At 55.2% G+C, this 23,973-nt stretch overlaps 1 protein-coding gene and 2 pseudogenes across 3 annotated transcripts in view; all 3 read left to right on the top strand.

Annotated features, from left to right (window-relative positions):
* Positions 1-1,523: 1,523 nt before the first annotated feature.
* Positions 1,524-14,308, top strand: LOC144601051 (uncharacterized; annotated as a pseudogene). The gene is made up of 8 exons (XR_013548230.1): positions 1,524-1,610; positions 6,372-6,441; positions 9,493-10,107; positions 10,250-10,501; positions 11,003-11,350; positions 11,418-11,833; positions 12,737-12,839; positions 14,177-14,308. The product of XR_013548230.1 is annotated as an uncharacterized LOC144601051 (transcript).
* LOC144601215 (uncharacterized) lies at positions 6,871-8,260 on the top strand. Its single transcript, XM_078413193.1, has 3 exons — positions 6,871-6,940; positions 7,022-7,530; positions 7,916-8,260. Exons 1-3 carry the CDS (start codon positions 6,871-6,873, stop codon positions 8,258-8,260), a joined length of 924 nt encoding a protein of 307 aa, XP_078269319.1.
* Positions 14,309-15,586: 1,278 nt separating the features above from the next.
* Positions 15,587-23,973, top strand: part of LOC144601059 (uncharacterized) — a 43,546-nt pseudogene continuing 35,159 nt past the window's right edge. The window contains exon 1 of the transcript XR_013548233.1: positions 15,587-16,655. The product of XR_013548233.1 is annotated as an uncharacterized LOC144601059 (transcript). The remainder of the gene's footprint in view (positions 16,656-23,973) is intronic.

The following is a 23,973-nucleotide window of genomic DNA, read 5'->3' on the forward strand; positions in this document are numbered from 1 at the left end:
CCCCCCAGTTGTTGTCTGGGGAGGAATGGCGGTGGCACTCGGCCCGTCGGGGCTAGGGTGAGCGGGAGGAAGGCTGAGCTCGGATTGAGGCTTGGAAGGCTGAGCTTGCCTCCCCTGCCCTGACCCGCATCCAGTCCACCACAGGGGGGGGGGGGGGAGGGGAGTGTGCGAACTCCACACGTACAGCATCAGTGGTTGTCCTGCCTGGAGACAGGCCCTTCGGCCTATCTCGTCTGTGCTATCCTTGGATTTGTGCAACACAATCTTGCACTGTTCTGCACTGGATATTGTGTTTGTCATCACCGTATGTACAACGTTTGCTCTGGTGGCTGCGTGTGAACGGGCGATTTCATCGCCTCCCGGTCGGTGTGCAGGACAACAAACTAATGAAGCATCTGGAGCGCAGTTCTCCTGGGTAGCTGCAGGCTGAAGCATCAAACTACTACCCTGTTGAGCCCCATCAGTCCCACAGCACAGAAACACACAGCCATGCCTATCGAAGCTAGTCCCTCATGCCCGCGCCTCGCCCTAACCCTCCCTGCTTTTCTCACCCATGCCAGGAGAATGGGGTTGAGAGAGAAAGATAGATCAGTCATGATTGAATGGTGGAGCAAACTTGATGGGCCAAATGGCCTAATTCTGCTGTTCTGACTTATGAACCTGTCAAAGATTCCTCCGGCAGCTCATTCCAAATACCCGCCACCCTCTGGTTTTTGTTGTGTGCTATCCAGTCAGCGGAAATACTAAACATGATTACAATCGAGCCATCCACAGTGTACAGATACATAATTTTGCATATAATGTTTAATGCAAGTACATGGATAGGTGAGGTTTCAGGTCAGGACCCTCCTTCAGTCTGATTGTCGTTGGGGAAGGAAGCTGGAAGGGAGGTGAGGGTGGGACAAAGCCGCACTTGCTCCTCTTCAACCTCATCTACTGGATCCGTTGTTCAAGATGTGGACTCTTGTACATCGGCGAGACCAAACGCAGACTACAGATATGGAAGGGTGAGGTGTGATAATGATAGAGCAAAGCAGATGCTAAGGATATGCAAAAAATTGACAATGTTAAAGGAAACTAGGTTAGGTTAGCTGTGGGTTCGGTGAAACCGAGTTACAATGAGACTCAACAAGATGACTTTGAAGCTGGTATGACATGGGTGGGGGACGGATGGAGAGAGAGGGGATGTCAGGGTTACTTGAAGTTAGAGAAACCAATATTCATACCGCTATCAATAAAAGGGACGTAGATAGTTGGATAGTAACTAAAATCAGAGAATGACATTTCTCAACTCGAACAGTTTGACAAGCAGCCAGCGATTGGCGGAGGGCGCTGTCTGTCCGGGAGGCGGGGCAGCCGATCGATCTATAGGACGCGCTGACCTGCGCCGGGGACACGGCTCTGATTGGCCGGACACAGGGAGGGGGCGGTACCTGATCCTTTGTGCCATCTGGCGCTGCCCGTCAGTGTGGAGGGGCGGGATCTGGTCACCGGTCACGTGAGGCCTCCGCTCGCTCAGCGCCGGGAGCTCAGGTGGGGAACAGCCGTCGCCGCCGCCGCTCGGCCCCGCGTCCTCTCCTGGTTCTGGTTGATTACTGCGCAAACACCTCGTAAGTGGTTATCTCGCGCAGGTCGGAGTGAGTAGAGCAGTGATTAAATTTTGAATTGGCCTTTTTGACCAAGTTGAGGAGATCCAGTTGCTCAATCCCCTTTTTAAATGTCTGAACATCGGGAGCGGCGCGTGTGTTGGGTGGCGGCATATTCCATTCCCTTATCGTCCGAGGGTAAAGGGAATATTGGTGGCAAAGTTGATTTAAGTTTCCCGCGCCCTCTCCTCCTTTCCCGAGGAGCGGGATGTGAGTGAATGAGGGAGGGAAGGAGGTCTGGGCGCCCTCTGGTCCTCGGATTGCAGCGCCCCCTGGCGGCGGGAGGCCGCGGTGCTGCGTCTCTGGACAGCCGGCCGCATCGCCCCCTGGCGGTGGGAGGGTTGAGTTTAGTTTATTGTCACGTGCACCGAGGTGCTTTTTTATTGCGTGCTTACCGGTCAACAGAAAGGCAACACGCGATTACAACCGATCCGTCCGCTGTGTACGGATACGGGATAAAGGGAAGGGCTTCACCCACTCCAGCAGCCTGCTGGAGCACCGGCACATTCACACCGGCGAGCGCCCCTTCACCTGCGCCCGGTGCGGCAAGGGCTACCCCAGCAACCCCAAGCTGCTGAGGCACCAGCGGGTGCATACCGGCGACCGTCCCATCTCCAGTTTGGTGAGTGGAGAGGGTTTTGCAGTGGCCTCCCACGCCCTGTCTCACCAGCGTGGGCACACCAGTGGCCAGCCCTACCACTGCCAGCATGTCCAGCCTGTGGTAGCACCAGTGTACCCACAGCGGCGATCGTCCCTTCACCTGCCCGCCGTGTGGCAAGGCTTTTGCCACCTCCTCCAGCCAGCAGGCAACACCGCGCCGTAGTAAACACAAAATGCTGCAAGGAATGGGTGACTTTTCGGGTCGAGACCCACTTCAGTCTTAAACCGAAACGTCACCGATTCCTTCTCTTCGGCGATGCTGCCTGTCCCACTGAGTTACTCCAGCATTTTGTGTCCTTTTTTGTACACCAGCATCTGCAGTTCCTTGTTTTTAAACCATTCAGGTAAACCCTCTCTGCACCTACCCCAAAGCCTCCACATCAGTCCCGAAATATCACCGGTCCATGTTCTCCAGAGATGCTGCCTGACACACCGAGTTACTCCAGCACTCTGTGAAACGTCACCTATCCATGTTCTCCACAGATGCTGCCTGCCCCGCCGAGTTACTCCAGCACTCTGAAACGTCACATATCCATGTTCTCCACAGATGCTGCCTGACCCGCCCAATTACTGCAGCACTTTGTGTTAGAGTCATAGAGTGATACAGCGTGGAAACAGGCCTTTCAGCCAACTTGCCCACACCGGCCAACATGTCCCACCTGCCCGCGTTTGGTCCAAATCCCTCCAAACCTGTCCTATCCATATACCTGTCCATAACTGTTTCTTAAACGTTGGGATAGTCCCAGCCTCAACTACCTCCCCTGGCAGCTCGTTCCATTCCTCCCTTGGTGTGAAAAAGTTATCCCTCAGATGACACCCAGGTTTGCGGATGACACGAAGCTGGGTGGCAGTGTTAGCTGCGAGGAGGATGCTAGGAGGCTGCAGAGTGACTTGGATAGATTAGGCGAGTGGGCAAATGCATGGCAGATGCAATATAATGTGGATAAATGTGAGGTTATCCACTTTGGCGGCAAGAACAGGAAAGCAGAGTATTACCTGAATGGTGACCGATTGGGAGAAGGGGAGATGCAACGTGACCTGGGTGTCATGGTGCACCAGTCATTGAAAGCAAGCATGCAGGTGCAGCAGGCAGTGAAGAAAGCAAATGGTATGTTGGCATTCATAGCAAGAGGATTTGAGTTTAGGAGCAGGGAGGTTCTGCTGCAGTTGTACAGGGCCTTGGTGAGACCGCATCTGGAGTATTGTGTGCAGTTTTGGTCTCCTAACCTGAGGAAAGACGTTCTTGCCTTAGAGGGAGTACAGAGAAGGTTCACCAGATTAATCCCTGGGATGGCGGGACTTGCATATGAGGAAACACTGGATAGACTGAGCTTGTACTCGCTGGAATTTAGAAGACTGAGGGGGGATCTTATAGAAACATATAAAATTCTTAAGGGGTTGGAGAGGCTAGATGCGGGAAGATTGTTCCCGATGTTGGGGGAGTCCAGAACCAGGGGTCACAGCTTAAGGATAAGGGGGAAGTCTTTTAGGACCGAGATGAGAAAACATTTCTTCACACAGAGAGTGGTGAGTCTGTGGAATTCTCTGCCACAGAAGGTAGTTGAGGCCAGTTCATTGGCTATATTTAAGAGGGAGTTAGATGTGGCCCTTTTTGCTAAAGGGATCAGGGGGTATGGAGAGAAGGCAGGTACAGGCTACTGAGCTGGATGATCAGCCATGATCATATTGAATGGCGGTGCAGGCTAGAAGGGCCGAATGGCCTACTCCTGCACCTATTTTCTATGTTTCTACTGCACAGATCCCCCCATTTGCTGCTAAAATGAAGACTAATGCCATACGGTTCTGCAGTGGCACGGTACGGAGGGCTACTACCTCAGCCGTCAGAGGTGATGGCTTTCTGAGTATCCACAAATGCACCAGCAGTGGCATTTGCCAACTTTTACATTGCAGAGGCCATGTTAATCAGTTTGCGTGAGATGCGGGCTGTGCCATAGAAGGGAAAGGCAATCATCCAGAATCGTTCAGACTCTGAGATACCTCGTTTGGACCTTAAGGGAGTGTATATTTCAGCCAAATGCTGCATGGCTCTCATATGAGGGACAATATACGCTAAGTAGCAGCATCCCCTCCAATGGGTGGAGCCCTTCAGCCTGTCCCATCCTTGATCATCCCCAGGTACTGAGCTGGATATTCAGCCATGATCATATTGAATGGCGGTGCAGGCTCGAAGGGCCAAATGGCCTACTCCTGCACCTATTTTCTATGTTTCTATGTTTTCTATTCCTATTAAATATTTTCCCCTTCACCTTGAACCTATGTCCTCTGGTGCTCGATTACCCCACTCTGGGAAAGAGATTCTGTGCCTTTAACTATATTACATTCTCTGCCAGATTCCAGCATCTGCAGTTTCTTGTGTCTCCCTCACCTATATCCTTATATCACTTCTAAAGAAGGGTCTCAACCTGAAACATCACCCATTCCTTCTTTCCAGAGATGCTGCCTGTCCCGCTGAGTTACTCCAGCATTTTGTGTCTACCGATCACCTGCCAGGCTTTGTCCAGCCCCCATCTCTATTTTCCAGCTTCCACCCCCCATCAGTCTGACGAAAGGTCCTGACTCAAAACGTCGTCTGTCCATTGCGTTGTAAGTGGTGGAGGATCTCAGTGGGTCAGGCCGCATCTGTGGAGGGAAGGGAATCTAAGGTGACCACTCCCACCTCTCCTTTCCAACTTTCTCCACCCCTCCCCCCCACACACCAAGCAGTGTGAGGAAGGGTCCTGACCTAGAATGTTGCCTGTCTGTGCTCTCCAGAGGAGCAAGTGACTCCCGGAGATTGTGTCCCTTTGTAAACCAGCATCTGCTGCACAACGTGCTGGAGGCGGGATCTGTGGAGAACATAGACAGGTGACGTTTGACTCGAGTGCTGGAGCAACTCAGCGGGTCCGGCAGCGATTGGCGGAGGGCGCTGTCTGTCCGAGCGGCGGGGCAGCGGCTCAACCTATAGGACGCTCTCAACTACGCCGGGTGGGCGGGGACTCGACTCTAATTGGCTGGACTCCGGAAGGGGCGGTACCTGGTAGTTTATGACGTTGCTGTCCGGCCCCATTGGCCACAGGCGCTGCCCGTCCGTGTGGAGGGGCCGGATCTGGTCGTCGGTCACGTGAGGCCTCCGCTCGCTCAGCGCCGGGAGCTCAGATGGGGAACAGCCGTCGCCGCCGCTCGGCCTCGCGTCCTCTCCTGGTTCTGGTTGATTACAGAGCAAACACTTCATGAGTGGCTATCATCTATCAATTCAGTTTTTTTGGGGGTTTTCTTTTAATTCATGTTTGCAAGTTTCTGCCTACTAAAATGGCACCGTGACATACTGCGCTTATTATGGTCGAGTGGTCTATCTTGCTCCTCTAGTATCTTTCCTCCCGCCCACGTGTGAGCCGCCCGGCGGCGTGACGTCATAGCGCCATGCCCGTGCACAGCGCCATGACGTCACCGCCTCCCCTGCGCTTGCGAACGTACGGTTGGCTCGGCGCGGTGCCCGGATGCTCGGCGCCCCCCCCCCCCCCCACTTGCCCCCTCACACTCCAATCACCCCCTCCCCTCACACATCCCCTCTCACACCCTTCACGTCCGCCTCCCTCATCCCCCTTCCCCACTCTCCCCCACCTCCTCACCACCTCTCCCCTCCTTCTCCACTCACACAGCCCCATCCTCACCCTGGGGGGGAATGGTGTCAGGGGAGGGATGTGGGGTGGGCGAAGGGTGTGGGGGGTCGAGGGGTCTGGGGGGTGTGCGAGATGGGTGGGGGGGCGCACCGACCTGGGGGCGCCGAGCATCCAGTTCCCACATCGAGCCGCCCTGCGCCAAAACCTCCCCGACACCCCTCCCCCGATACCCTACGACCCCCACTCTCCCCCAATTCCCTCCTCACCCCCCACACCCCTGACATCTCACTCCCACAATGCTCCCCTGACCACCTCACCCCCCCCCCCCCCCGCCGACCACTTCACACCTCCTGCACCCCCCCCCCCTTTCAAACACTAGTGATCTTCACGTGTTAGTAATGTCCTGTTTGCCAGCTTGTTGACCGTCTGTGTTCCCCTCCTGCAGGGTTTAGGAGCCGTTGCTGTGGACGGAGAAATGAAAACGTGAGCGGCCATTGAGGGTGGCCAGAGATCCGGTGAGCCCCCGCCCCCCCCCCCCCAACCTGCTCGGTGTGCGGGCTGATTTTCATGATGGGGCACGACAAGGAGAAGCGTTATAAGTGCGAGGTGTGTGGCAAGGCCTGGCACTAGCCGGGCCTGCTGGAGACCCACCAGCGGGTGCACACGGGCGAGAAGCCCTTCACCTGCTCCACCTGCGGCAAGAGTTTTCCCCTCCTGCAGGGTTTAGGAGCCGTTGCTGTGGACAGAGAGACGGGGACATGAGCGGCCATTGAGGGCGTTGGTGAGCCCCCTCCCCCCCCCCTCTGCTCGGTGTGCGGGCTGAGCTTCGGTGGAGGACCACATGGCGGGCACAACACGGAGAAGCGTTATGAATGCGACGTGTGTGGCGAGGCCTGGCCTTACCCGTGCCTGCTGGAGACCCACCAGCGGGTGCACACGAGAGAATGTCCCTTCGACTGCTCCGACTGCAGCAAGACCTTCAAGACGGCGCAGGACCTGAAGATCCACCAGATGGTGCACACGGGCGATAAGCCCTACACCAGCTTTGCCCAGTTGTCGGGGCTGGGGCAGCACCGGCGGGTGCACAGCAGTGAGCGGCCGTACACCTGCAGCGACTGCGGCAAGAGCTTCAAGTCGATGCTGGAGTTGAAACAGGCGAGCGCCGCTTCAGCTGCGCCCAGTGTGGCAAGGCCGTTACCCACTCCTCCAACCAGCTGAGGCACCAGCTGGTGCACACTGGCAAGCGGCCTTTCACCTGCTCCAACTGCGGCAAGGGCTTCAAGTTGAAGCAGGAGTTGAAGGTGCACCGGCTCCTGCACACCGGGGAGCGGCCCTACACCTGCAGCGACTGTGGCAAGGGCTTCACCCGCTCTGACAGCCTGCTCGAGCACCAGCGCATCCACACCGGCGAGCGTCCCTTCACCTGTGCCCAGTGCGGCATGGGTTTCACCCGCTCCTGTAAGCTGCTGAGGCACCTGCGGGTGCACGCCGGCGACCATCCCATCCCCAGCCCGGTGAGTGGCGAGCGCTTTGCCGTGGCCTCCCCGCCCTGTTTCACCAGCGCGTGCACACCAGTGGCCAGCCCTACGTCTGCCAGTACTACGGTGAGGCGTTTGACAGCACGCGGGTGCAGCGGCAGCAACGGCGGGCCCACACTGGCGAGCGGCTCTTCCCACCGCAGAAAGCAATAGACAATAGTCAATAGGTGCAGGAGTAGGCCATTCGAGCCAGCACCGCCATTCAATGTGATCATTCCTGATCATTCACAATCATTGCCCTGTTCCTGCCTTCTCCCCATACCCCCTGACTCCGCTATCATTAAGAGCTCAATCTAGCTCTCTCTTGAAAGCATCCAGAGAATTGGCCTCCACTGCCTTCTGAGGCAGAGAATTCCAGAGATTTACAACTCTCTGACTGAAAACGTTTTTTCTCATCTCCGTTCTAAATGGCCGACCCCTTATTCTTAAACTGTGGCCCCTGGTTCTGGAGTTGAAAGTGCACCGGCGCCTGCACACAGGCGAGCGCCCCTTCAGCTGCGCCCAGTGTGGCAAGGCCGTCACCCACTCCTCCAACCTGCTGAGGCACCAGCTGGTGCACACTGGCAAGTGGCCCTTCACCTGCTCCAACTGCGGCAAGGGCTTCATGTCGAAACAGGAGTTGAAGGTGCACTGGCTCCTGCACACCGGGGAGCGGCCCTACACCTGCGACTGTGGCAAGGGCTTCACCCGCTCTGACAGCCTGCTCGAGCACCAGCGCATCCACACCGGCGAGCGTCCATTCACCTGTGCCCAGTGCGGCATGGGTTTCACCCGCTCCTGTAAGCTGCGGGTTTAAGAATAAGGGGTAGGCCATTTAGAACGGAGATGAGGAAAAACTTTTTCAGAGAGTTATAAATCTGTGGAATTCACTGCCTCAGAACCCAGTGGAGACCAATTCTCTGAATGCATTCAGGAGAGAGCTAGATAGAGCTCTTAAGGATAGCGGAGTCGGGGGGTATGGGGAGAAGGCAGTAACGGGGTATTGATTGAGAATCATCAGCCATGATCATCAAGCAATGATCGCATTGAATGGTGGTGCTGGCTCGAAGGGCCGAATGGCCTACTCCTGCACCTATTGTCTATTGAAGTTTAGTAGGCAATGGAGCGTAACATCCGCCACTTTAGTGAGCAAAACTTGCCATTCGCTCTGCCTCTCGCAGTGTAATCAGTGTTGTGGGAGAACAGTATGTGTGGTGATACCATAAAAATGCAGAATATGCATCATCTATCAATGACAGATTTTTGTTATTTTTCATTTTTAATGTTTTCTGCAAGTTTCTTCCTACTAAAATGGCGCCGTGACAGACTGCGGTTTTTAGGGTCGAGTGGTCTATCTTGCTCCTCTAGTACCTTTGCTCCCGCCCATGTGTGAGCCGCCCGGCGGTGTGACTTCATCCACTCGCACGGCGCCATGACGTCACCGCCCCCTCCCTGCCACGGCTCTGGCGGACGTGCGGACAACTCGGCGCGGTGCCCTGATGCTCGGTACCCCCAGGTCGGTGCGGGCCCCCCCACTTGCCCCATCACCCCCTCCCCTCTCACACCCCCCCATTCCTCACTTCCATCGCCCTCATCCCCTTCCCCACTCCCCCCTGCCTCCTCACCACTTCTCACCTCCTTCCTCCCCTCACACATCCCTTCACCCTGACCCCCATACAACCCCCCCCTCACCCTGCAGAGGTGTTGGGGGTCAAGGGGTCTGGGGGGTGAGTGGGGAAAGGCTAGAAGGGTGTGGGGGGGCGCTGAGCATCCGGGCACCGTATCGAGCCGCCCTGCGCCAAAACCTCTCCCGACACCCCTCCCCCCCAGACCCTTTGATCCCCACTCTCCCCAATTCCCTCCTCATACCCCCCCTGACACCGCACTCCCGCTCCCCCACTCCCTCAACCCTCCCCTGACCCCCATCCCCCCTGACTACCTCACCCCCACTCTCCTTTCCCCCCCCCCCTTTTCAAGCACTTGTGATGTTCACTTGTTAGTAATGTCCTGTTTGCCAGCTTGTTGACCCTCCGTGTTCCCCTCCTGCAGGGTTTAGGAGCCGTTGCTGTTGACGGAGCGACAGGGACGTGAGTGACCATTGAGGCCGGCCAGGGTGCCGGTGAGCCCCCCACCCCATCTGCTCTGTGTGTGGGCTGATATTCGGTGGAGGACCACATGACGGGGCCCAACAAGGAAAAGCGTTATGAATGTGAGGTGTGTGGCAAGGCCTGGCATCAGCCTTGCCAGCTGGAGACCCACCAGCGGGTACACACGGGAGAACGCCCCTTCGACTGCCCCGACTGCAGCAAGACCTTCAAGACAGCGCAGGACCTGAAGAAGCACCAGCGGGTGCACACGGTCAAGAAGCCCTTCACCTGCGGCATGATCTTTGCCCACTTTTCCGTGCTATGCCAGCACCAGCGGGTGCACACCGGGGATTGGCCGTACACCTGCAGCGACTGCGGTAAAGGCTTCAAGTCGATGTCGGGGTTGAAAGTGCACTGGCTCCTGCACACCGGCATGTGCCCCTTCACATGCGACCAGTGTGGCAAGGGCTTCACCCACTCCTCCAATCTGCTGACGCACCAGTGGGTGCACAACAGCGGGCGGCCCTTCACCTGCTCCGACTGCGGCAAAGGCTTCAAGTCGTCATCGGAACGGAAGGTGCACCGGTGGTTGCCGGTGGGCAGTCGAAGGGGCGTTCTCCCGTGTGTACCCGCTGGTGGGTCTCCAGCTGGCACGGCTGATGCCAGGCCTTGCCACACACCTCACATTCATAACGCTTTTGAAGATGCCGCATTTGAAGGTGCACCGGCTCCTGCACACCGGGGAGCGGCCGTACACCTGCAGCAACTGCGGCAAGGGCTTCACCCGCAACAACAGCCCCCTGGAGCACCAGCGCATCCACACTGGCGAGCGCCCCTTCACCTGCGCCCAATGTGGCAAGGGCTACACCAGCTCCTCCAACCTGCAGAAGCACCAGCGGGTGCACACCGGTGAGCGGTCCTACACCTGCTCCAACTGCAGCAAAGGCTTCAAGTTGTCATCGCAACTGAAGGTATGTTAAAGTTCGCTTCTTCTTAAAACAGACAACACACAATGGGTTAGGTTAACCAGCGCAAGCTTTACTGGTTGATCAGACAGCGGGGGTTTCGGGATGTACATCAATCAAGTACCCAACTATGACTTGACTGTCGAGAGTCACCACTCCCCAGAACAAAGACTGGACCGGATGTTTTATACTGTAAAGATCAAAAAGACATATTCCTTAAAACATTAGTCATGGTCCCAAAATGCTGTAGTTCGTTAACACCTTCCTGGCAACTCTGAGATTGTCTCTCTTACACAGCCAGGTACATCAGAGGAAGAACAGGAAAGACATATTTCTAAAGGCATTAGTCCTGGTTCCAAGATACAGCAGCCCATGCCCAGCAGTCTGGGTTTGTCTAGCACTTCCCCACTAGAGAACGCCTGCTAAAGAGGAATTACGAAGCTAGAAAAAACAGTCCTGTATCCCCTCATGCATCTATTATGTATTTAAAGCATTTAACCTTTTCAGGCACACCAGCGGGTGCACAGTGGTGAGCGGCCCTTCACCTGCTCCAACTGCGGCAAGGGCTTCAAGTCGATGCCGGAGCTGAAGGTGCACCAGGTCCTGCACACCGGCGAGCGCCCATTCACCGGTGCCCAGTGTGGCAAGGGCTTCACCAGCTCCTCCAAGCTGCTGATGCACCAGCAGGTGCACACCGACGAGCGGCCCTTCACCTGCTCTGACTGCAGCAAAGGCTTCAAGTCGTCATCGGAACTGAAGGTACACTGGCAGGTGCACAGCGGTGAGCGGCCCTTCATGTGCTCCATCTACAGCAAGGGCTTCAAGTTGATGCCAGACCTGAAGCTGCACCGGCGGGTGCACACCGGGGAGCGGCCGTAAATCTGCAACGACTGCGGCAAGGGCTTCACCCAAGTCCACCAAGCGCATCCACACCGGTGAGCACCCCTTCACCTGCGCCCAGTGAGGCAAGGGCTACACCTGCTCCTCCAAGCTGCTGAGGCACCAGTGGGTGCACGCCGGTGACCGTCCCATCCCCAGAGTGGCGAGTGCTTTGCCGTGGCCTCCCACGCTCTGTCTCACCAGCGTGTGCACACCAGTGACCAGCCCTACGATTGCCAGGACTGCGGCGAGGTGTTTGACAGCTCGCGGGGGCTGCGGCAGCACCGGAGGGCCCACGGTGATGAGCGGCTCTTCCCACCGCGGCAAGCGTTTCAAGAGCGCACGGGGGCTACGGGAGCATCAGCGGCTACGCACCGGAGAGGGACCCTTTGACTACGCTGAGTGTGGCGAGTTTCACCCGCATATCCAGGCTGTGGCAGCACCGGCGTACCCACAGTGGTGAGCACCCCTTCCCCTCCCTGTCCTGTGGCAAGGCCGTTGCCCGCTCCTCCAGCCTGCTGGCACACCGCGCCGTGGATAGGCGCTCTTTAGGTAAACACAAAATGCTGCCAGGAATGGGTGACATTTTGGGTCGAGACCCACTTCAGTCTTGACCTACCCCTTATTCTTAAACTGTGGCCCCTGGTTCTCCACTTCCTCAGGCAGCTCATTCCACATACCCTCCCCGCCCCCCCCCCCCCCCCCCCTCTGATTTTTGTTTGTGCTATCCAGTCAGCGGAAAGACTAAACATGATTGCAATCGAGCCATCCACAGTGTACAGATTCATAATTTTGGGTATAATGTTTAATGCAAGTACATGGATAGGTGAGGTTTCGGGCCGGGACCCTCCTTCAGTCTGATTGTAGTCGGGGAAGGAAGCTGTAAGGGAGGTGAGGGTGGGACAAGGCCTCACTTGCACATCCTCCAACCTCATCTATTGGATCCGTTGTTCAAGATGTGGACTCTGATACATCAGCGAGACCAAACGCAGACTACAGATAATAAGGAAGGGTGAGGTGTGAAAATGACAGAACAAAGCAGGCACTAAGGATATGCAAAAAAATGGCAATGTTAAAGGAAACAGGCCATTGTTAGCTGTGAGCTCGGAGAAATCGAGTTACAGACAATGAGACTCAACAAGATGACTTTGAAGCTGGTCACTTGGGTGGGGGACGGATGGAGAGAGGGGGATGTAAGGGTTACTTGCAGTTAGAGAAATCAATATTCATACCGCTATCAATAAAAGGGACGTAGATTGTTGGATAGTTAACTAAAATCAGAGAATAACATTTCTCAACTCGAACAAATTTGACAAGTAGCCAAGTGCCCCGACCTGAAACGTTCCCATATTTTTCCCCCAGCACTTTGTGCCGATCTTTGGCAGCCACAAGGAACTGCAGATGCTGGTTCTTACACAAAAAGACACAACGTGCTGGAGGCGGGATCTGTGGAGAACATGGACAGGTGACGTTTCAAAGAGTGCTGGAGCAACTCAGCGGGTCCGGCAGTGATTGGCGGAGGGCACTGTCTGTCCGAGGGGCGGGGAAGCGGCTCGACCTATAGGACGCGCTGGCCGGGGGCGGGGACATGGCTTTGATTGGCCGGAGGCCGGGAGGGTGCGGTACCTGGTCCTTCGTCACGTTAGGGCCGGGGAGGCGGGACCGGCTCCCATTGGTCGCTGGTGCTGCCCGTCAGTGGGGTTGGGGCGGAACGGGTCACCGGTCACGTGAGGCCTCCGCCCACAGTATGTGGCCTGTGGTCACTCAGCGCCGGGAGCTCAGGTGGGGAACAGCCGTCGCTGCTCCGCCACCACTACTTTTCCGCACCCCCTCCTCCCTTCCCGAGGGCGGTCCTGCGGCCGGCGACCCGAGGAGCGGGATGTGAGTGAATGAGGGAGGGAGGGAAAGAGGTCTGGGCGCCCTCTGATCCTCGGATTGCAGCGCCCCTGGCGGCGGGAGGCCGCGGCGCAGCGCCCCCTGGCGACGGGAGGGTTGAGTTTAGTTTATTGTCACGTGCACCGAGGTGCTTTTTTGTTGCGTGCTAACCGGTCAACAGAAAGGCAACACGCGATTACAACCGACCCGTCCGCTGTGTCCGGATACGGGATAAAGGGAATTACGCTGAGTGGAAGACTTGTGTGACTCCAGCGCGGAGACAAGGTTTCTCACTGTATAAGGTCATAAGTGACATAGAAAACAGGTGCAGGAGGAGGCTATTTTATTCCTTCGAGCCAGCACCACCGTTCAATGTGATCATGACTGATCATTCTCAATCAGTACCCCGTTCCTGCCTTCTCCCCATACCCCCCTGACTCCGCTATCCTTAAGAGCTCCATCTAGCTCTCTCTTGAATGTATTCAGAGAATTGGCCTCCACTGCCTTCTGAGGCAGAGAATTCCACAGATTCACAACTCTGGGTGAAAAAGAGGGGTGTGTGTGAGGGGGGAAAGACCGCACCAAAGATACTAGAGGAACAAGTTGATCCACTCCGTTGAAATTGCCTGTACTGAAGAGTAGTACGCAATGGAGCGTGACGTCCGCTATTTTAGTAGGCAAAACCCGCCGTTTGCTCTGCCTCTCTCAGCGTAATGGGGGAACAGTATGTGTGGTGATAAACAGCATGTGTGTTGTAATGTGTAAATTTCCCCGGTGTGGGACGAATAAAGGAATATATTATTATACCATTAAAAATGCAGCATATGCAGAATTTATCAATTCACAGATTTTTGTTACTTTTCTTTTTAAATGTTTCTGCAAGTTTCTACCTACTAAAATGGCGCCGTGACATACTGCGGTTTTTAGGGTCGAGTGGTCTATCTTGCTCCTCTAGTATCTTTGCTCCCACCCGCGCGAGAGCCGATCGGCAGCGTGACGTCATCCACGCGCAGGGCTCTGTGACGTAACCGCCCCACCCTGCCACGGATCTGCCGGATGTGCGGGCGGCACGGCACGGTGCCTGGATGCTCTGTGCCCCCAGGTCGGTGCCCCCCCCACTTGCCCCCTCACTCTCCCATCACCCTCACACCCCCATCCCTCACTTCCACCGCCCTCATCCCCCTTCCCCACTCCCTCCCTGCCTCTCACCACCTCTCCCCTCCTTCCCCCCTCCCCTCACACATCCCCTCACCTCCCACACCCTGACCCCCAGACAAACCCTCACCCTGGGGTGTCGGGTTGGGGTGGGGGACGGTGTGGGGGTCGAGGGGTTTCGGGTGTGGGGGGGAAGAAGGGTGGGGGGGCGCACTGACCTGGGGGAGCCGAGCATCTAGGCACCGTATCGAGCCGCCCTGGAATTTAGAAGGATGAGGGGGGATCTTATTGAAACATATAAGATAATTAGGGGATTGGACACATTAGAGGCAGGAAACATGTTCCCAATCATATCATATCATATCATCATATCATATATCTACAGCCGGAAACAGGCCTTTTCGGCCCTCCAAGTCGGGAGTCCAGAACAAGGGGCCACAGTTTAAGAATAAGGGGTAGGCCATTTAGAACGGAGATGAGGAAGAACTTTTTCAGTCAGAGAGTGGTGAAGGTGTGGAATTCTCTGCCTCAGAAGGCAGTGGAGGCCAGTTCGTTGGATGCTTTCAAGAGAGAGCTGGATAGGGCTCTTAAGGATAGCGGAGTGAGGGTATGGGGAGAAGGCAGGAACGGGGTACTGATTGAGAGTGATCAGCCATGATCGCATTGAATGGCGGTGCTGGCTCGAAGGGCTGAATGGCCTACTCCTGCACCTATTGTCTATTGTTCCAAAACCTCCCCTGACACCCCTCCCCCCCCCCCACACTCTTTGTTTCCCACTCTTCCCCAATTCACTCCTCACCCACCTGACACCGCACTCCCCCTCCCCCAACACTCCCATTCCCCCCAGACCACCTCACCCCCACTCACCCTTTCAAGCACTAGTGATGTTCTTGTGTTAGTAATGTCCTGTTTGCCAGCTTGTTGACCCTCTATGTTCCCCTCCTGCAGGGTTTAGGAGCCGTTGCTGTGGACGGAGAAATGGGGACGTGAGCGGCCATTGAGGGTGGCCAGGGATCCGGTGAGCTCCCCCCCCCCCCCCCCATTTGCTCGGTGTGCGGGCTGATTTTCGGTGGAGGACCACATGATGGGGCACGACAAGGAGAAGCGTTATAAGTGCGAGGTGTGTGGCAAAGCCTGGCATCAGCCGTGCCAGCTGGAGACCCACCAGCGGGTGCACACGGGCGAGAAGCCCTTCACCTGCTCCACCTGCGGCAAGAGTTTTGCCCAGTCGTCAGGGCTGCGGCAGCATCGGCGTGTGCACAGCGGTGAGCGTCCCTTCACCTGCAGCGTCTGCGGCAAGGGCTTCAGGTTGATGCCGGACCTGAAGGTGCACAGGAGCCTGCACACAGGCGAGCGCCCCTTTACCTGCACCCAGTGCGGCAAGGGCTTCAAGTCGATGACAGAGTTGAAGGTGCACCAGCTCCTGCACACCGGGGAACGGCCGTACATCTGCAGCAACTGTGGCAAGGGCTTCACCCGCTCCAACAGCCTGCTGGAGCACCGGCACATCCACACCGGTGAGCGCCCCTTCACCTGCGCCCAGTGCGGCAAAGGTTACACCTGCTCCTCCAACCTGCTGAGGCACCAGCGGGTGCACGCCGGCGACCGTCCCATCCCCAGCCCGGTGAGTGGAGAGTGCGTTACCGTGGCCTCCCACGCCCTGTCTCACCGGCGCATGCACACGGGCGAGAAGCCCTTTAGCTGCTCCACCTGTGGCAAGAGCTTTGCCCAGTCGTCGGTGCTGAGGCGGCACCGGCGGGTGCACAGCGATGAGCGGCCCTTCACCTGCAGCGACTGCGGCAAGGGCTTCAAGTCGTCGTCGGGGCTGAAGGTGCACCGGCGCCTGCACACCGGCGAGCGCCCATTCACCTGCGCCCAGTGTGGCAAGGCCTTCACCCACTCCTCCAACCTGCTGAAGCACCAGCGCCTGCACACCAGCGAGCGGCCCTTCACCTGCTCCGACTGCGGCAAGGGCTTCAAGTCGATGCCGGAATTAAAGGTGCACCGGCTGGTGCACACCGGGGAGCGGCCGTACACCTGCAGCGACTGCGGCAAGGGTTTCACCCAGTCCTCCAATCTGCGGGTGCACCAGCGCATCCACACCGGCGAGCGGCCATTCACCTGCGCCCAGTGCGGCAAGGGCTTCACCCAGTCCACCGTGCTGCTGCAGCACCAGCGCACCCACACGGGCGAGCGCCCCTTCACCTGCCTGTCCTGAGGTAAGGCCTTTGCCCACTCCTCCAGCCTGCTGGCAACACCGTGCCGTGGATAGGCGCTGTTTAGGTAAACACAAAATACTGCAAGGAATGGGTAACATTTCGGGTCGAAACTGAAGAGAGACATCACAGATTCCTTTTCACCGGACATGCTGCCTGACCCGCTGAGTTACTCCAGCAATTTATGTCCTTTTTTGTAAACCAGCATCTGCAGTTCCTTATTTTTTTTAATCATTCTGGTAAACCCTCTCTGCACCTTCCCCAAAGCCTCCACATCAGTCCTGTAACAGAGTGACCAGAACTCTATGCAATACTCCAAATGCTACCTGACCAATGTCCCTTAAAGCTGCACTTATACATTCCTCTCTCCTTATCTCACACCCTTTGCAGATGATACAAAGCTGGGTGGTAGTGTGAACTGTGAGGAAGATGCTATGAGGTTGCAGGGTGACTTGGACAGGTTGTGTGAGTGGGCGGATGCATGGCAGATGCAGTTTAATGTGGATAAGTGTGAGATTATCCACTTTGGTGGTAAGAATAGGAAGGCAGAGTATTATCTGAATGGTGTCAAGTTAGGAACAGGGGACGTACAACGAGATCTGGTGTCCTAGTGCATCAGTCACTGAAAGGAAGCATGCAGGTACAGCAGGCAGTGAAGAAAGCCAATGGAATGTTGGCCTTCATAACAAGAGGAGTTGAGTATAGGAGCAAAGAGGTCCTTCTGCAGTTGTACAGGGCCCTAGTGAGACCGCACCTGGAGTACTGTGCGCAGTTTTGGTCTCCAAATTTGAGGAAGGATATTCTTGCTATTGAGGGCGTGCAGCGTAGGTTTACTAGGTAAATTCCCGGAATGGCGGGACTGTCATATGTTAAAAGACTGGAGCGACTAGGCTTGTATACACTGGAATTTAGAAGGATGAGAGGAGATCTTATCGAAACGTATAAGATTATTAAGGGGTTGGACACGTTAGAGGCAGGAAACATGTTCCCAATGTTGGGGGAGTCCAGAACCAGGGGCCACAGTTTAAGAATAAGGGGTAGGCCATTTTGAACTGAGATGAGGAAAAACTTTTTCAGTCAGAGAGTTGTGAATCTGTGGAATTCTCTGCCTCAGAAGGCAGTGGAGGCAAATTCTCTGAATGCATTCAAGAGAGAGCTAGATAGAGCTCTTAAGGATAGCGGAGTCAGGGGGTATGGGGAGAAGGCAGGAACGGGGTACTGATTGAGAATGATCAGCCATGATCACATTGAATGGTGGTGCTGGCTCGAAGGGCCGAATGGCCTCCTACTGCACCTATTGTCTATTATCTGTTTGTTTTCTCTCGCCGCTCACTCACGCCACCCATCTGCCCCCTCATTTGTTAACATAGTGTCAGTCTGAAGAAGGGTCCAGACCCGAAATATCACCGATCCATGTTCTCCAGAGATGCTGCCTGACCCGCCGAGTTACTCCAGCACTCTGAGAAACGTCACCTATCCATCTTCTCCAGAGATGCTGCCTGACCCGCCGAGTTACCTGCACGAGGGCGCAGCGGTAGAGTTGCTGCCTTACAGCGAATGCAGTGCTGGAGATTCAAGGTTCGATCCTGACTACGAGCGCCGTCTGTACGGAGTTTGTACGTTCTCCCCGTGACCTGCATGGGTTTTCTCCGCGATCTTCGGTTTCCTCCCACACTCCAAAGACGTACAGGTATGTAGGTTAATTGACTGGGTAAATGTAAAAATTGTCCCTAGTGTGTGTGGGATAGTGTTAATGAGTGGGGATCGCAGCGCGGCGCGGACTCGGTGGGCCGAAGGGCCTGTTTCCGCCCTGTATCTCAAAATCTAAAATCCATGTTCTCCTTAATAATCTTATATGATTCGATAAGATCTCCACTCAACTTCTAACTTCCAGTGTATACAAGCCTAGTCGCTCCAGTCTTTCAACATAAGACAGTCCGGCCATTCTAGGAATTAACCTAGTAAACCTATGCTGCACTCCCTCAATAGCAAGAATGTCCTTCCTCAAATTTGGAGACCAAAACTGCACACAGTACTCCAGGTGCGGTCTCACTCGGACCCTGTACAACTGCAGTAGGACCTCTTTGCTCCAGAACTCAACTCCTCTTGTCATAAAGGCCATCATGCCATTAGCTTTCTTCACTGCCACCACTCTCATCTGCAGTTTCTTGTTTCTCCCTCACCTATATCCACCTATCACTTCTAAAGAAGGGTCCCAACTAGAAACATCACCCATTCCTTCTCTCCAGAGATGCTGCCTGTCCTGCTGAGTTACTCCACCATTTTGTGTCTTCCCATCACTTGCCAGTCTTTGTCCAGCCCCCATCTCTGTTTTCCAGCTTCCACCCCCCACCCTCTCCGATCAGTCTGAAGAAGGGTCCTGACTCAAAACACCATCTGTCCATTCCCTAGAAAGCGGTGGAGGAACTCAGTGGGTCAGGCCGCATCTGTGGAAGGAATGGAATCTAAGGCGACCACTCCCACCTCTCCTTCCCAACTTTCTCCACCCCCCCACACCAAGCAGTCTGAAGAAGGGTCCTGACCTAGAATGTTGCCTGTCCGTGCTCTCCAGAGGTGCAAGTTACTCCAGGAGATTGTGTCTCTTTGTAAACCAGCATCTGCTGTTCCTTGTACCTAGACTAGGCTGCATTTCACCCGACACTTGCGCTCGGGGTCCGGCAAGGCCTGCTGGATCCCCCGGTTACCAACCATTTTAACTCCCCTTCCCACTCCCACACTGATCTTTCTGTCCTGGGCCTCCTCCATTGCCAGAGTGAGGTGACACGCAAACTGGAGGAACAGCACCTCATAGCTCACAGCCAATGACATGAACATTGAATTCTCCTAATTAAGGAGACCCCCCCCCCCCCCCCCCCCCAACCTCCTAATCAAATCCTGGAATCTGTCCCGACCCCATCTCTTCGTTCTAGCTTTCCCCCCCGACTCCATCAGTCCAAAGAAGAATCCCAACCCGATGCGTTGCCTGTCCATTCCCCTCCAAAGTGCCGGTAGAACTCAGCAGGTCAGCCATCCATGGTGGGAACCAGATGGAGAGGTGTACCTAAATCAACCCTCCTTGGCCCTGTCGAGGAGCAGACAATCAATAGTACCGGCATCTTCTCATTCATACTGTACCTGAGTGAAAATGAAAAAAGTGGCCCAAGCTGCCCACAGCCGACTGACTGCTCACAGTACCAGCTGGCTGTGACTGGCCCCACAGCCGACTGACTGCTCACAGTACCAGCTGGCTGTGACTGGCCCCACAGCCGACTGCTCACAGTACCAGCTGGCTGCGACTGGCCCCACAGCCGACTGCTCACACTACCAGCTGGCTGTGACTGGCCCCACAGTCGACTGCTCACAGTACCAGCTGGCTGCGACTGGCCCCACAGCCGACTGACTGCTCACAGTACCAGCTGGCTGTGACTGGCCCCACAGCCGACTGCTCACAGTACCAGCTGGCTGCGACTGGCCCCACAGCCGACTGACTGCTCACAGTACCAGCTGGCTGTGACTGGCCCCACAGCCGACTGCTCACAGTACCAGCTGGATGCGACTGGCCCCACAGCCGACTGCTCACAGTACCAGCTGGCTGTGACTGGCCCCACAGCCGACTGACTGCTCACAGTACCAGCTGGCTGTGACTGGCCCCACAGCCGACTGCTCACAGTACCAGCTGGATGCGACTGGCCCCACAGCCGACTGCTCACAGTACCAGCTGGATGCAACTGGCCCCACAGCCGACTGCTCACAGTACCAGCTGGCTGTGACTGGCCCCATAGCCGACTGCTCACAGTACCAGCTGGCTACGACTGGCCCCACAGCCGACTGCTCACAGTACCAGCTGGCTACGACTGGCCCCACAGCCGACTGCTCACAGTACCAGCTGGCTGTGACTGGCCCCACAGCCGACTGCTCACAGTACCAGCTGGCTGCAACTGGCCCCAAAACTTAAAGGCAGTTTATAGGTTTTTTTTCAAAAAGTCTTGACGCATTTGTGCCTTACGTAACAAATAAAGCAAGTTTCTCCTGGCCTCACTGTATTCTTCAGAATGCTTCAGAATTCACGTTGAGCTATCAATAATGAAAGAAGATGCCAGCCATCTCTAGAAACGATGAGAAACGATTCTCGCCTCCATGCATATCTGCAGTCGTAGGGCATTCGGACACGTCCCCACTACTTCCAAGATAGTTCCTGCAGTTGGGAATATCGTTAGGCCGCTGTGGTATTTTATTTGTTTATTTAGGGGAAACTTTTCTCTTTTAGGTCTCTTCCTCACGGCGCGGGGTGCGGCTCGGCCGCGGGGCCTAACAGTGCCCGGTGCGGCTTGGCCGCTGGACTTTTCATCGCCCGGTGTGGCTTGGCCGCGGGACTTTACATCGCTGGTGCGGCTCGATCGCTGGACTTAACATCGCTGGTGCAGCTTGGCCGCTGGTCTTAACAGTGCCCGGTGCAGCTCGGCCGCTGGACTTGACAGTGCCCGGTGCAGCTCGGCCGCGGGACTTTACATCGCTGGTGCAGCTCGGCCGCGGGACTTTACATCGCTGGTGCGGCTCGACCGTGGGACTTTACATCGCTGGTGCAGCTCGGCCGCTGGACTTAACAGTGCCCGGTGCAGCTCGGCCGCGGGGCTTAACATCGCCCGGTGCAGCTCGGCCGCGGGACTTTACATCGCTGGTGCGGCTCGGCCGCGGGGCTTTACATCGCTGGTGCGGCTCGGCCGCGGGACTTAACATCGCCCGGTGCGGCTCGGCCACAGGACTTAGCTGCGCAAGGCTTGGTCGCGGGGTCTTCCATCGCCCGGCTCGGCCGCGAGACGTTTCAGCGCCCGGTGCGACTCGGCCGCGGGGACTTCCATCCCCTTGCAGGGCTGTGCGGGTCGGTCGGGGACGAGCTGTCTGTCCGTGGGCGTGGGGAAGAGAGTGGAAGTTTTATTGCCTCCATCACAGTGAGGGGGTGTTTGGAGTCACTGTGATGGACGTTTGTGTTGGGGTCATGTGTCTTGTGTTCTTTTTTGTATGACTGCTATGTAGTTTCGTTCGGTACCTTGGTACCGAATGACAAATAAAGCTCTGTTATACTGTTATACTGTTATTAGATTAGGAAATGTTTCCTCTGAGGAGTTTCTTTCGTAACATGCCCACTCTTGCCTTTATGAAGAGACTGATGATTTGTACCGGAAGGTATGACTGAGAAATAATGGATTTGCTGTACACAATATGATCCATAGATTCAATTGTGGTCAGATCCTAGTGAATGAAGACTGTCACCTTTTTCTAACCCAATGTTGCAGAAGAAAAAGGGCAATTCTTATACACACTGCACAACATACCTTTTTGATAGCAAACAATTACATTTTTGAGGATGTGACAAGTAAAATGGATGAAGGGGTGCCAGTGGGTGTAGTGTATCTAGATACCTTTGAAAAGTTCCCACACGGGAGATTGCTGAGCAAAATTAGAGCACATGGTATTATGGGTAGGGTGTTGACATGGATAGAGAATTGGTTGGCAGACAGGAAGCAAAGAGTAGGAGTAAATGGGTCATTTTCAGAATGGCAGGCAGTGGCGAGTGGAGTGCCGCAAGGCTCGGTGTTTGGGCAGCAACTATTTACCAGAAAATATTAATGATTTGGATGATGGAATTAGAAGTAACACAAGCAAGTTTGCAGATGACACAAAGCTGGGTGGCAGTGTGAACTGCGAAGAGGATGTTAGGAGGTTGCTGGGTGACCTCGACAGGTTGAGTGAGTGGGCAGATGCAATATGATGTAGATAAATGTGAGGTTATCCACTTTAGTGGCAAAAACAAGGAGGCAGATTATTATCTCAATGGTGTCAGGTTAGGTAAGGGGGAAGTGCAGCAAGACCTGGGTGTCCTTGTACACCAGTCACTGAAAGTTGGCGTGCAGGTACAGCAGGCAGTGAAGAAAGCTAATGGCACGTTGGCCTTCATAATGAGAGGATTTCAGTATAGGAGTAAAGAGGTTCTTCTGCAGTTGTACAGGGCCTTAGAGACTATATCTGGAGTATTGTGTACAGTTTTGGTCTCCTAATTTGAGGACGGACATCCTTGTAATTGAGGCAGTGCAGCGTAGGTTCACGAGATTGATCCCTGGGATGGCGGGACTGACATACGAGGATTTAGATGTTAGATTTAGAGATACAGCGTGGAAACAGGCCCTTCGGCCCACCGAGTCCGCACTGCCCAGCGGTCCCCGCACATTAACACTATCCTACACACACTAGGGACAATTTTTATATTTACCCAGTCAATTAACCTACATACCTGTACGTCTTTGGAGTGTGGGAGGAAACCGAAGATCTCGGAGAAAACCCACGCAGGTCATGGGGAGAACGTACAAACTCCGTACAGATGGCACCCACAGTCAGGATCGAACCTGAGTCTCCGGCGCTGCATTCGCTGTAAGGCAGCAACTCTACCGCTGCGCCACCGTGCTGAAAGATTGAAAAGACTAGGCTTGTATTCACTGGAGTTTAGAAGGATGAGAGGGGATCTTATCGAAACATAAAATTATAAAAGGACTATGGAATTCTCTGCCTCAGATGTCAGTGGAGGCCAGTTCTCTGAATGCTTTCAAGAGAGAGCTAGATAGAGCTCTTAAGGATAGCGGAGTCAGGGGGTATGGGGAGAAGGCAGGAACGGGGTACTGATTGAGAATGATCAGCCATGATCACATTGAATGGTGGTGCTGGCTCGAAGGGCTGAATGGCCTACTGCTGCACCTATTGTCTATTGACTGGACAAGCTAGATGCAGGAAAAATGTTTCCAATGTTGGGGGAGTCCAGAACCAGGGGCCACAGTCTTAGAATAAAGGGGTGGTCATTTAAAACTGAGGTGAGAAGGACCGAATGGCCCCCCCGCACCTATTTTTTATGTTTCTATGGTTGCCATCTCAGATGGCTGACCTGCTGAGTTCTACCGGCACTTTGGAGGGGAATGGCAGGCGACGTGTCTGGTCGGGACCCTTCTTTGGATTGATGGGGTCAGGGCAGGAAGCTGGAACAAGGAGATGGGGGCTGGACAAAGCCGAGCAAGTGATAGGTGGACAAAAAATGCTGGAGTAACTCAGCGGGACAGGCAGCGTCTCCGGAGAGAAGGAATGGGTGACGTTTCAGATCAAGACTGAAGAGGGTCTCGACCCAAAACGTTACCCATTCCTTGCAGCATTTTGTGTCGACCTAAACAGCGCCTATCCACGGAGATGGTGATCAGCCATCAGGGTTCGTACACTTGGAACAGCAAAAAATTCAAGGACTTTTTAGGTCCAAAAATCCCATTTTCAAGGACCAAAATCCAGCAAACATTGATGTTTTTTTCCCGTTTTTCT

This window comes from Rhinoraja longicauda, chromosome 16, assembly GCF_053455715.1.
Source record: "Rhinoraja longicauda isolate Sanriku21f chromosome 16, sRhiLon1.1, whole genome shotgun sequence".
NCBI lineage: Eukaryota > Metazoa > Chordata > Chondrichthyes > Rajiformes > Arhynchobatidae > Rhinoraja > Rhinoraja longicauda.

Excerpts from the sequence above, each read along its gene's own strand:
- LOC144601215 (XM_078413193.1), top strand. The coding sequence starts at position 6,871 with ATGTCCCTTCGACTGCTCCGACTGCAGCAAGACCTTCAAGACGGCGCA. Across the intron at positions 6,941-7,021 it reads ACCTGAAGATCCACCAGATG|CGGCCGTACACCTGCAGCGA; the intron begins GTGCACACGGGC and ends CACAGCAGTGAG. Across the intron at positions 7,531-7,915 it reads CTACGTCTGCCAGTACTACG|TTGAAAGTGCACCGGCGCCT; the intron begins GTGAGGCGTTTG and ends CTGGTTCTGGAG.